The sequence below is a fragment of the Condylura cristata genome, unplaced genomic scaffold (genome assembly GCF_000260355.1).
Source record: "Condylura cristata isolate star-nosed mole 26May11 unplaced genomic scaffold, ConCri1.0 scaffold00002, whole genome shotgun sequence".
In the NCBI taxonomy this organism is placed as follows: Eukaryota; Metazoa; Chordata; class Mammalia; order Eulipotyphla; family Talpidae; genus Condylura; species Condylura cristata.
Window position 1 is genome coordinate 47,161,080 of NW_004567103.1, and position 12,700 is coordinate 47,173,779.

General features: G+C 37.2%; 1 protein-coding gene across 1 annotated transcript in view; it reads left to right on the forward strand.

Moving 5' to 3' along the window:
- Window positions 1-12,700, forward strand: part of LRP2 (low density lipoprotein receptor-related protein 2) — a 163,707-nt gene that overhangs the window by 88,336 nt on the left and 62,671 nt on the right. Inside the window, exons 37-41 of the mRNA XM_004674868.1 lie at window positions 1,030-1,139; window positions 4,656-4,833; window positions 8,195-8,411; window positions 9,425-9,664; window positions 11,612-11,800. Coding sequence (XP_004674925.1) covers window positions 1,030-1,139; window positions 4,656-4,833; window positions 8,195-8,411; window positions 9,425-9,664; window positions 11,612-11,800 — 934 coding nt within the window. The remainder of the gene's footprint in view (window positions 1-1,029; window positions 1,140-4,655; window positions 4,834-8,194; window positions 8,412-9,424; window positions 9,665-11,611; window positions 11,801-12,700) is intronic.

Below are 12,700 nucleotides of genomic sequence, written 5' to 3' on the forward strand. Positions count from 1 at the left end.
GTATGTGTATATGGATATGTAAGAGGCAGAAATAAAAGCATAAAGAAGTAAATAAATACATAAATCATCTATTTGTACTGAAAAACAACTTTATAGAAAAACCGCAAATCAGTAGGTATGTTCTAATCACTTACTAGTTGTTTCTCCTCATAGACACTCTCAGATGCATATTAAAATAGGATTGTTCCTATAACAAATAGCTTCTCATCTAGCAATCCATATGTCTCTGTGATGTTTTGGGATTCTGATTGTGATGTGGTAATGCTTAGTATAATACCTGCTACATAGTAAGTGCCCAATAAATCAATAAAAAATAAGAAGCATTTTGTGAACACACTTGTGCTGGGTTCTTTGATAATTGATTCACAGTGCAATCTCATAGACCTGTGAGCTCTAAATGGAAAATGTCATTATCATATGACATTTTTTAGGATTCAAGTATTTTATCACACCAAGAGGTGACTTTACTTACCTCAGGTCACATAGACATGGCTGGGCAGGGATTAGGACTCAAGTGTTTTTTGTTTGTTTGTTTTTTAGGATTCAAGTATTTTAATTAATATTATTATTTTGGAGTAGAATTCACGTAAACCTCCAGTGCATTTAGCTCGCTTTGGAGTAATGGACCATTGCATGCTAACTGGGGTGTGGCATTCCCATTTCTTTTCCAGATTTCTAGAAGACCTTCTGGTTTTCTGAAAGCCTTCATGTAGTTTCTCGGTGATTTTCATGCTTGCCCATGTTTATCTGTTTTTACCTTTCTTTTATCTATGAACATTTCCTTTCTTGAAATTTAGGTGAGTTGAAAATAGGAATTTGGGAGGTGATTTTGCCTTTTTTACTCATTTTCCATTGAGTGGATTTCTTCATAGCCCTGAAACAGAATTAAGGATTATGTGAATCCTATGCAAATCCTCACATTAATTTAATTATGATTTAGAATTTGTTGTATATATTCTCCTTCACCTCAGCTTTCTTTGATTTTTCTTTTATGACACTTAGTTCTAACAAGTGATTTTTATGTTGTAGGTTTTCACCCTACGGGGAGATGTCAGGTACAGAAAAACACTCATTACCAATGATGGGACAGCTCTTGGTGTTGGTTTTCCAGTTGGCATAACTATTGATCCTGCTAAAGGGTGAGTTTTCATAAAAAAAAAAAAAGGCAATGTTTTTGTTAATGTTGTGGTGTGGTAGAGTGGAAGATTTCAGACTTAGGGTATTTTCTGACTTCATATGCCAACATTTGAAAAACAGAAATATCAAGTGAGAAAAAGAAATGGCTCTGAGTTATATTTAATATAAAGGATGCAATTTGTGTTTTGTTCTTTTTTCCTTAAATTATTAACAGAGGAGTAAGCTTAATTCTAAACAAGCAGGAATTACAAAGACTTTGAATGAATTTTGATGTTGATTTTGAATGAATGTGGAAAGTTTCTTAAGGGGGTAGGTAAAATTTAAAAGCAGTATTAAGGAATCAGAAGACTTCCAGTGAGTAGAGAATAGATTGCAACTTGGGGAGCATTGAATCCAGAAACAGATAGGTATGCAGAGTGGTTGTAAATAGAGAGGGCTTAGCAGAAGGAGCAGTTGACCAAATGGGAGGTAAAGCAGCTAATTTTTCCTTCATTAAACATTTATTTATCTTAGGTGTTGTGAACTATTGAAATGAATAGTAATCAAAACGTATAATGACTCAAAGAAAATAGAAATTTGGGCAAAAGATGAGGGGAGTTCTACTCAGTCCTTCAGGGAACTAAGATTATGGGATCTTTCAAAATTACAGGAATACACTAACTAGATGGTTTCTATGGGCCAGGCCTCCAAGTAATACATCCACTTCTGCTCACATGCCTTCATCTAGAATTCAGTCACATGGCCATAGCTAGCTGCAAGAAGGCAGGGCACGTAACTGAGCTTTTTACTCAGAAGAGGAAGACATTAGATAAGATGAGTAAAAAAAGACTCTGCTGTAGAACCAAAGTGGGGGCATTTGGGCTGCATAGAAAGATGATTAAAAGAATGTAACCTCAAGAATTTATAGCTCAGTAAGGAGAAGGCCTTTTAATAAAAGCCAGTAACCCATAAGTATATATTATTGAGCTGTAAGAGAGACTATATGATAAGAGTTCTGTACAGAGACAGATTTTCAGCTTGAGGAATGTGATGCCATTTACAAGGTATTTTACAAGATACATAGAATTTCCCTAAGCAGTGTGAACTTTGAAGATATCTCCATTTTGTGAAGACAGTCAAAAGCAAAGAGGCAGAAAAGGGAGAGCACATTTAAGAGTATGTTGGATTATGACTATGTTTATTAAGATTTAAGATTATTTTAAGATATTTAGATGAGTTTCATTGGGAGCTGGATTGGGAGTCAAGGGGGACAATCTAGCATTTTGCCAGAGAAGAGACAGGATATAATGGATATAATGTTTTATACTTTTAGTAAAGAGTAAGTCTTGAGAAAGTTATAGTCAATCAGTTGCTGCTGAAAAATATCACTGGGGATGGTTGGTAATAAAGGGCAAAGGCAATTATGATTTTTAGAGGGGTTGTGAAATTTGAGGGAGGATGTTCTTTAGAGATATAATGGGGTTGAGTGTAAATGGAAAGCAAGAAACTGACTTCTCTTCAGGATTTTGGTATTGAAAAACTAGGAAAAGATAAAGGTGTAGGTCAAAGTGTGACAGGGAATTTAGAACATATTTTTAGGGTCAGATTAAAGATATGTGATGAAAAATTATTGACAGTGAAATTAACAGGGTGGGAATTAGAAATTGATAAATCATAGGAATGAAAATGCCAATATGGAAAGTGAGACAAAAAGTCAGCTAAGGATGAGAGTTCTGGGTTAAGATTTAGTAACAATTTTTTTTAAAAAAAGATTTATTTATTTATTCATACAGAACTGAGGTACAAGGCAGAGGTGCAGGGGTGATGAGAGGCTTTGCCAGAGAGAGTGGGGAGCAGGATAGGGCAGATCGACAAAGTACACTGCCGAGGGGAGCAGTGGGCGGGTCAGGAGAGGTCTGTGATGCCATGTAGATCATCTCTGGGGTGGGGATCCAACTCACACTGAAGTGGCTGTGATCAGCTTGCAGTGCTGGGTCCTAATCCATTGCACCACTGGGCAGGGCCTGGTAACAAATTTTTAATGAATTCAGAATTCACAGGAGTTTTGTGATATTGCATAGATATGTTTTGGAGAGGAAAAAGAAAATAACAGCAGGAACCTAGCATTAGGTAAGCACAAGGTAATAATAAATAAAGACAGTAAAATGGTCTAAGCATAGAGCAACAGGAGATCTGGGAGGTCAGGAAGGTTTAAGGACAAAGAACATGCTCAAAAGGAGAAATAAAATAGGGTCAGGGAAGAGATGGGAGAGTTTGGTCAAAGCAGAGCAGTAATCTTAATGAAGTAAGAAAGAACATCAGCTAACAACTATAAATCAGAGACATTCTATGGGAGTGAAAAGGGGAACAAGATGAAAACTGGGGTGGAAAGAGCACATACTATGGTGATGGCACGTGGGTGAAATGGTGGTGGGAAATCCACGGGGATTATAACCAAGATAAAAACATGTACAAAATGAAGAATAATGTAAAAAATATATTTATAAAAAAAGAGAAAAGAATTAAGGGGTTTGAGGACCTGAGAGAAAAAGAGTGTAAGAGGCTGTGAACTTATTGTGACTATAGCAGGAAGTGACATATAATGGAATTAAAATGTAGATTCAAATCTAGAAGGTATGTTCTCAGTGGAAATGGAAAGAAATTCTTCATATATATATATTTTAAAGATTTATTTATTTATACATATAGATGTGGGTACAGGCCAGAGGTGCAGGGGATGAGAGGATTCATCAGAGTCAGCGTGGGGAGCACAACAGGCAGATTGACGTTCATTGCTAAGGGGAGCAGCGGGCCAGACAGCAGAGGTCTGCCACCCTCGGGTGGGGATGAACTAACACTGAAGCAGCCTCTTTCACCACCAGGGAGGGCCTCTTCATATATTTTTCATGAAATTTCCATATCATGAATTTGACAATTGTGTGTGGTAACTAGAGTTCATGTATACAGATTAATGTGTCTAGGCTATTAGTTTTTTTTTTTAACAGTAGAAAAAAAGGTTTACATATCCTGATTGAGCATGCTAAAAGCATTCCATTCTCAGAAAAGTGCATTAAATTTCATCACAGATTTCAGACTGGATAAGAAAATTTGTGGTAGATGATTATTTGAAGAATTAAATGAGAGGCTTTACATTAACTTTATCTTTCCTAGAGTAATGGATAGTCCATGGTTCATTGAAAGGGATTGATCTTTGATAGTCAGAAGGATCTTAGTCATAAGCTTTCTACCTGTATGAGATAAAAGATAACCCACTAATGGAAGATGGTAGCTTCCTCTTTTCGATAGCATTCCAAATGGCCCACATAGCAATAATAGCTAGAACTATATAGTGATGGAACACTAGCCAACTCTTCCTTCTCATCATGTGTGAGATACTGACTCTTGAGATTTCGTCCATTGAATTGTGTGTATCTTGAGGACAATACATACATATTTTTATTCAAATATTTAAACTATAGATGCCATTCAACCTAATCCACCTCTGTTTTATTAAATGTTGATGTTTTTCATGTTTGTAGAAAACTATACTGGTCAGACCAAGGAACTGACAGTGGGGTTCCTGCTAAGATTGCAAGTGTTAACATGGATGGCACATCTTCACAAATCCTCTTCTCTGGGGAACTTGAACATCTGGAGACTATTACTCTTGACATTGAAGAGCAGAAACTCTACTGGGCAGTCACCAGCAGGGGAGTGGTAAGAACACTGTTCAGTTTATTTAGCTACATTTTTGAATTTACATGACTTGAGCAGCCTGACCTGGCAACTTGCACCAGTGCTTTATTGCTTTTCCTCCCAACAATTCTTCCCCCCCCCAAACATATCCTGAAGTCTAGTCCTTTATAATATATGTATAGTTCCTCATAAAGTGATGCTTATTATTTTTTCTTATTTATTTTTCTTCACAATAAAATAATTGTTTTTCTTTCTTTCCTGGTTTCCCCCTCCCCCTTTTTTTTTTAAAAAAAAATTAAATAGCATTGCAGTATAGTATAACTTTCAAGTATTCACCACTGAGAATCAATGTTTATATAGACTAAACTAGGTTCACTGCTAAAAGTCAAATTCTACCCTTCACCATTTCTTATTTATCCTTTAAGAACCTTTTGTTTTAGGTGTTAGTAATATCAATTCTTTTCATTCACAATTCTCTACTCTCCAACTATAGAATCTAAGATAAAAATATGACATGCTTTAGGCCCTCCCTGGTGGCGCAGTGGGTTAAAGCACAGCACTGAGAATCTAAAGCCGCTTCCTCATGAGTTCAATTCCCGCCTGCCCCGGAGGTGACCACATGGCGTGGCAGACCTCTCCTGACCCGCCCGCTGCTCCCCTCAGCAGTGTATTTCGTTGATCTGCCTGTTCTGCACTCCACTCTGTCTCTGGTGAATTCTCTCACCCTCCACATCTCTGGCCTGTATCCCAGTTCTGTATGCACAAATAAAATAAAATCTTTAAAAAAAAAAATATGACATGCTTTAGAGGTCAGTGCCTCAAGTAGCTATATAGCCTTTTCTAATGTGTTAAAGTGGTTCATACATATGTGAAAACTCTCTTTCCTGGTAATTTTAAACATTAAGATAAATTCATTGTTATAGAAAATGAAGAAGACTACATAATTTCATTCATAGAATTTGAACTCTGCTGCTGTGCTGATGCAGCAGAGGTAATGTTAGGCAGATGGAAGGTACACAGTAATAATTATTGATTAATTAAAGTATTGCTTTGGATGTTACACTGAATGAGAGCTGGTCTCTTTGCTTTTTAAAGAGTAGTGGTTTCAGATCTGTCCTTGACATGATGCACTCCATAATATTGTGCAGTAGGGTTGATTTTCAGTTCATTGTTAGTTCCACAAGACCTAATTTTACTTCGAATATATACTTTTAGTGTTAATAAACTTTGAGATTTATTTATTTTTTAAAGATTTATTTATTTATGCATACAAAACTAGGGTACAGGCTAGCGGTGTGGGGTGAAAGGATTCACAGAAACAGAGTGGGGAGCAGAACAGGCAGATCTACTGAAATACACTGCTGAGGGGAGCAGTGGGTGAAACTGGAGAGGTCTGCTGAGCCATATGGGTCAGCTCCCTGGCCAGGGATCAAACTCGTGCTGCTTTGGCTGTGGATAGCTTCAAAGTGCTGTGCTGTAACCCAGTGCACCACCAGGGAGAGCCCAAACTTTGAGATTTAAAAAGTAGTTATGTGTATGGTAACACTGTGTAGACTTTGATGCACAAGTGTAATGCTGTGGAAGCTCTTACCACATGGTGTGATTTCTGTGTACAACTTAGCATGCTCCAGGCAGGGCTGTCCATCACCCCCATCCTACTTCCTCATCACTATGCCCTGAATCTGCGAGCTTGTTAGTGGTGTGACTCTGCATCCTTTCTCCTAGGTCGGATCACTTACATTTCCTTTCATTCTCCTTCCTCAATCTTCATAAAATCCTGGCAATTCATATTTTGCCTGTTCTCTTAGGTCCAGCTTCTTTCTACCACCTCCACTATTTAAGTCACTTAACTCTAGCCTTGACTAGGCTGTGGACCTCATTACTGAGAAGGTATTTCCTGTTGGAGACATGTCATCTTCCTAAAGCTACAATTAATGGGTTTGACTAGTGCTTAGAATCATGGCCTAGAGAAATGTCTGAGTCTGATCAGCTAATCTCGTTGTGGTCATCCTCAGTAGCTGCCATCCTTATGCCTTCTATAATTTCTGGCAATTCCCACCCCTCACCTACATGTCCCCAGCTTTTACTTTTATTTTATGCTGCATTTATCCCTAAATTTTATTTCTTCATTTTCCTAAATTTTATTCCTCTGTGAAACCTCCTTTTCTGGTTTAGGAACTCTTCTTTTTCAGCAAATATCATGTAAGCGTGGTAGGGAGAAATCTCTTATGGGTTAAATGGGATCTTGAGCTCTGTAAGTTTTATGATTCGTTTTGGGGGCTTTGTTCACCTGGATGGACTTAATGACAGGGAATCTACATCTAAATCCTTAAGTTAATTATTGCTCTTTGCATTTTTAAGTGTGTGCAGTAAGAAGTTTGACTCTCATTTTGCTCCACTGGCCTGTGTACAACCCCAGTGTCTGACCGGAGCACACCTACCAACTACATCCTGGTAATTAGAAGGCTGCTTTTGTAGGGAGGCATCTTTCAGGAACTTGGTGACATTTTGGACTTGCATTCAAATAAACATGAAGATTTGAACAACTTGATTTGCATGATTTTACAGGGTTTTCTGGGTCAAGTGAGTAATGAACCATTTCTATAGATCACATAGTGCCACTTACAGGAAAAGAAACTTTTGGACATTTTTATGGCATAAACTGATCTTAGAATTGCTAGGTTCCCTTGTCCAATGAGGCAGTGAATCAGACCTCACCTGTCACTCCATTACTCAGCTCAGATCCTGGCTCAGAGGAGGCACTTGAGACAGATTTTTGGAATGAAATTAAACCAGCTATGTCTACAGTTTGTTTTATTGCAGAAATAGAGTACCTGTCATTTGTTTTTAGGAACTTCATTCTTATGAATTCTTTCCAGCTTACTGAAGTCATTTTGATCCAAGCATGCTATCTGCTTTACAATAACATCATTCCCCTTGTCCCATCCAGTCTTGCTGTCTTCTGTCTGGAACATGTTTCCTATCCCCATTACAGAAATAGCTGGTGAAGATATTAAACCTGGAGCCAGTCTAATCCTGTTAGAAATGAATTATTAGGCATTAAATGTGTATTCCTGACCAGAGTATACAAGTAAGTACTAGAGGTTTATCTCTTTTGGTTCACCATACTGTCTGAGAAAGCTGACTGACTTGATCTCCAGTTTCATTATCAGTGATGGGACGTGATGACATTTGCTTGCCTCACCTAGTAAGTAAACTGTGTGGTTTTAACTGTCAAATTAGAAAAAAAAAATATGAAAAAGAACTGTAAAGGATAGCTAGCTATCTAATTGTGAAGTATTACTATTAAGAGAGCATTATTATTAAATGTTTCCCTCATTTCACCATGAGTCAGTCAGTACTGATTGTTTTTTTCTTTTAGATTGAAAGAGGAAATGTGGACGGTACAAATCGAATGATCCTGGTAAACCATCTTTCCCACCCCTGGGGAGTTGCTGTCTATGGTCCCTTCCTTTATTATACCGATGCAGTCTATGAGGTCATTGAAAGAGTTGAAAAAACCACTGGGGATAACAAAGTAATCTTGAGAGATAATATTCCGAATCTGAGGGCTCTTCGGGTTTATCATAGACGGCAAGGTAAGTATTTGTCACTGAAACACACACATTCATGACTGAACAATGTATATTCCCACATCCACACACATTCATACATAAGCAAGTGCCCACACGCAGACCCATGTTTGCTTTCAAGTGAAATTACCCCAAAATTTAGAAAATGATAACCGTCTTAAGCATGGCTAAGTATACAACACTAACCTGGCACTTTGAAGCTTAGATTGACTTCAGAGTAAGCTTATTCCCACTACTTTAAGCTCTTCACTTTGCTTTTGTTTCACAGCACTTCCAGATATCTGTTTATCATCTGTGCTTTTTGTTAGAATGTAACCTTCACAAAGATAGGCATTTTTTAAAAAATATTTATTTATTTATGTATACTGGGGTACAGAACTGGGGTACAGAGATGTGGGGGCTGAGAGGACTCACCAGAGACAGAGTGGGGAGCACAACAGGTAGGCTAAAATGCACTGCTGAGGGGAGCAGGGGAGAGTGAGGAGAGTTTTGCCACACCTTTTGTCTGTCTCTTTTGTAACTCTCTACCATGTAACTAAAACATTTCTTCTCATATTGAAGATACTCAGTAATTGTTAACAGGATAGAATTTTTCATCTGAAAGGAATACTTTTGCCTTTTTTAACATCTTTTTCCAGAGATAAAAATTTACCCCTATAACTTAGCATTATTTTAGTTTTGACATGTCTTATTTATGTAATATATAAGTACTTATATATAATATATATTCATATGTTCATTTATATATTATATACATAGTACATATATAAGTGAGATTTGCTGCCATCTTGCATAATTTATGGAAGGAGAGCAACTGAGGTCCTGTTCTCTATAATGCAATATTTGTAAAACCTTTAGGTGTTGTACAAACACTAGTGTTTCCAATATGGTTTTTAGGTTGTCTTAGGTTGCACCATATGTTGTTAATTTTTATAATGAATTATTTGACTGCCCAATTAAAATTGAGATGTGGTAGTAAGTAAGGTCAAAAGTTACAGATCAATTTTGATTTCATTTAGACTCTGCTGAATCCTCAAATGGCTGTAGCAACAACATGAACGCCTGTGAACACATTTGCCTGCCTACACCGGGAGGACTGTTCTCCTGTGCTTGTGCCACTGGATTTAAACTCAATCCTGATCATCGGACCTGCTCTCCATATGATTCCTTCATTGTTGTTTCCATGCTGTCTGCAATCAGAGGCTACAGCTTGGAACTGTCAGATCATTCAGAAGCAATGGTGCCAGTGGCAGGTCCAGGTAGGCCAACTCCAATATAAGTAAGACTTGACTCTGTCTGGTAGCATGTGGAGATCCGTGGTGCCATTCAGCATTTTTCCATGTTTGTAGTAAGCACATAACGAAACTTACCTTTCCTTTAAATAAACTAGCTTAAAACCTTGAGTGGTTCTCAAATGTTATTGTGCACCAGAACTGGATTGCTTGTTAAAACAGTTTGGCGTCTCATCCCAGATTTTCTGTTAATAGTAGTCTGGGGTAGGGTTGGAGAATCTTCAGTCCAGCAGATTCTTAGGGCAATACTGGTTCAAGGGCCACATGGAGAACCATAGCCCTACAGCAATGCAGAATGCAGTGTGAGGCTGCAGAAGTATTTCAGAGTTGGTATTCAAAAGAACCATTATGGAAACTTAGGGTAGATGGTACTCTAACATTACAGTAGTAGTGAAATTGTCCACAGTCTGATTTATTAACCTATATTTGATGAAGTACATGAGTTGACAATATTAGTCTCATGAATAGCTATGTCTGTGTACTATTAACAATTGAAATGATCCCTTGCTTCTTAGATGGACTTAGAGGTTCCCAGGTATATGTTACCGTAAGAGGAATTAAATATTTACTAGCATTGCGAGAAGTATTTCACAGGTTAATAATGGGAAGAAAAGGTAGGGAAGAAAAAGGATGATAGGAATGGTGGGTGCGGGAGATGGTGAGAAGAGATAGAAAAATATGTAGTAAAGAAGGAAGGTGCTCCTAGCCCACACACTCTCCTGCTGGGTGGCTGTATTTTGCTACTTCATGACTTGCCATTGCTTTCCTGTGTCTAAAGAGTTATGGATATAATTTGATTATAAAATCAGTAATCTCCTCAGCCTTTCATTTTGGAAAATTTCAAATGCGGAAAGGTTGAAAGAAAAGTAACCTTCACCTAGGTTGAACAATTGTTAGCATTTTACAACATGCAAACTCTCACTCTTTCTCTATGAACTTCCAGAAAATAAAATTTCAGGCACCGTGATACTTCACCCCTACAAACTTTAGCATGTTTCATTGAAAAGCATTATCATTTAGGAGAGATAAGGGGGAGGAAAAAACATTGTCATTTAATATTCATATTTCTCCACTTGGCCTCAGATGTTTTTAATATTGTTACTTTCTTCTAGCTAGGATCTGATCAAGATTGATGCATTATATTTGGACTGTCTCTGTAGTTTCTTCTAATCTGTATGGTTGCCATAGCTATTTTGTTATAATGCTGGTTTTTAAGACAAAGTTTTGTTGTTCTTTCCGAATCTCACTTTGAAGATTTGTCTGGTAGTTTCCTCATGGTGTCATTTAACTTGTCATTCAGTTTACACCCTGTTAAGGTTTAACTGCTTGCTTAGATTGAAATTGAACAGTTTGACTAAAATAATTTGTAGATTAAACTGTCTGTAATACAGGCTCTCATTAGAAAGAACCTGATGCCAACTAGTGCCTCTCTTAGCAAATGCCCCAATTGGTTAAGGTGGTCACCTAAAAATTTGTTATTACATAGTTCAAGTTTTTACACCAGTTTGCATCCCCCACAGCAGTACACAAGGGTCTCTCTACATTCTCTTCAAGACTTGTTCTTGTCCTTTAGATAGTAGCTGTTGTCACAGGTATGAGGTAATATCTTTGTTGTTTTAATTTGCATTTCCCTAATAATAAGAGATGAGGAATATCTTTTTTTTCTAGTGTCTATTGTACCTCCCCCAAACCCCACCCAGTATATTTTCTTTGGAGAAGTATATTCAGATCCTCTCCCTAGGGAAATGGGTTTTAGAAACCAAGGTCTGGGTGGTAGGAGTTGCTCACTGCAATTGTAAATAGTTTTATTTTGTAATGAGGGTTGGGAATGAGAGTATGAGAGGAATGGCAGACATTTAAACTTTCTAGTTCTGGCTAAAAAATTATTTAATGATCTTTTCTTAAATGTTCCAGGACGAAATGCACTACATGTGGATGTTGATGTATCTTCTGGCTTTATTTATTGGTGTGATTTTAGCAGCTCTGTGCCATCAAATAATGCAATCCATAGAATCAAACCAGATGGGTCTAATTTTACAAAGATCATTACAACTGGAATAGGAGAAAATGGAGTACGAGGTATTGCAGTGGATTGGATAGCAGGTAGGAAGGCTGTGTAGTGATTTTATTGCAAAACCTTTTGTGTTTGTATTTCCAACATCTTATTTTATGCTATAAAGTCTAACTTAACATTATCTATACTACAGATCTGTTTTTCCAGATGGTTATTGAGTATTTAAGTTAAATTGAGTTGTGCTTTTAGACTAACCTAGGTATCTGTTAAATGAATAAAAAGGTATTTCAACTGACAGATTCATAACACATTATTTTACCTATTTATTAGCATAAATCAGAGTTGTAAGCAAAATGACTAGAAATGTTTAATTTTGTGGACTTTTTGCACTTAGATTATTACCTAGTTTCCAAATTAGACATATATAAATTTTCAGAGAGAAAGGGATGTTAAAATATAATTTAAATCATGAAATGAGAATTATATATCTTAAAACAACAATTTCAGTTGCCTAATTCTTATTGCCGCTGTTTGTTGCTATATAAAAACCTTTTGGGGTCTTCCCTGGTGGCACAGCGGGTTAAAGCATAGCACTAAGAAGCTAAAGCCACTTCAGCATGAGTTCAATCCCCACCCTGGCAGTGACCCACATGGTGCAGCAGACCTCTCCTCTCTTGCCCACTGCTCCCCTCAGCAGTGTACTTCATCCGTCCACCTGTTCTGCTCCCCACTTTGTCTCTGGTGAATCCTCTCACCATCTCTGCACCTCTGGCCTTTACCCCAGTTCTATATGCATAAATAAAAAAAAACACCTTTTGATATTAGTTATAGTTATACTGAAATGTCTCACCCAGTTTTATGTTAACTAAGTTAACATACTTAATTTTGAATTACCTCTGATTTTTAATGGTATGCTGAGAAACAAATATTTTAATTGTATTACCATTTTTATAATATTCTCCCATTCTAGAAGTATAGGTATCCTGTGT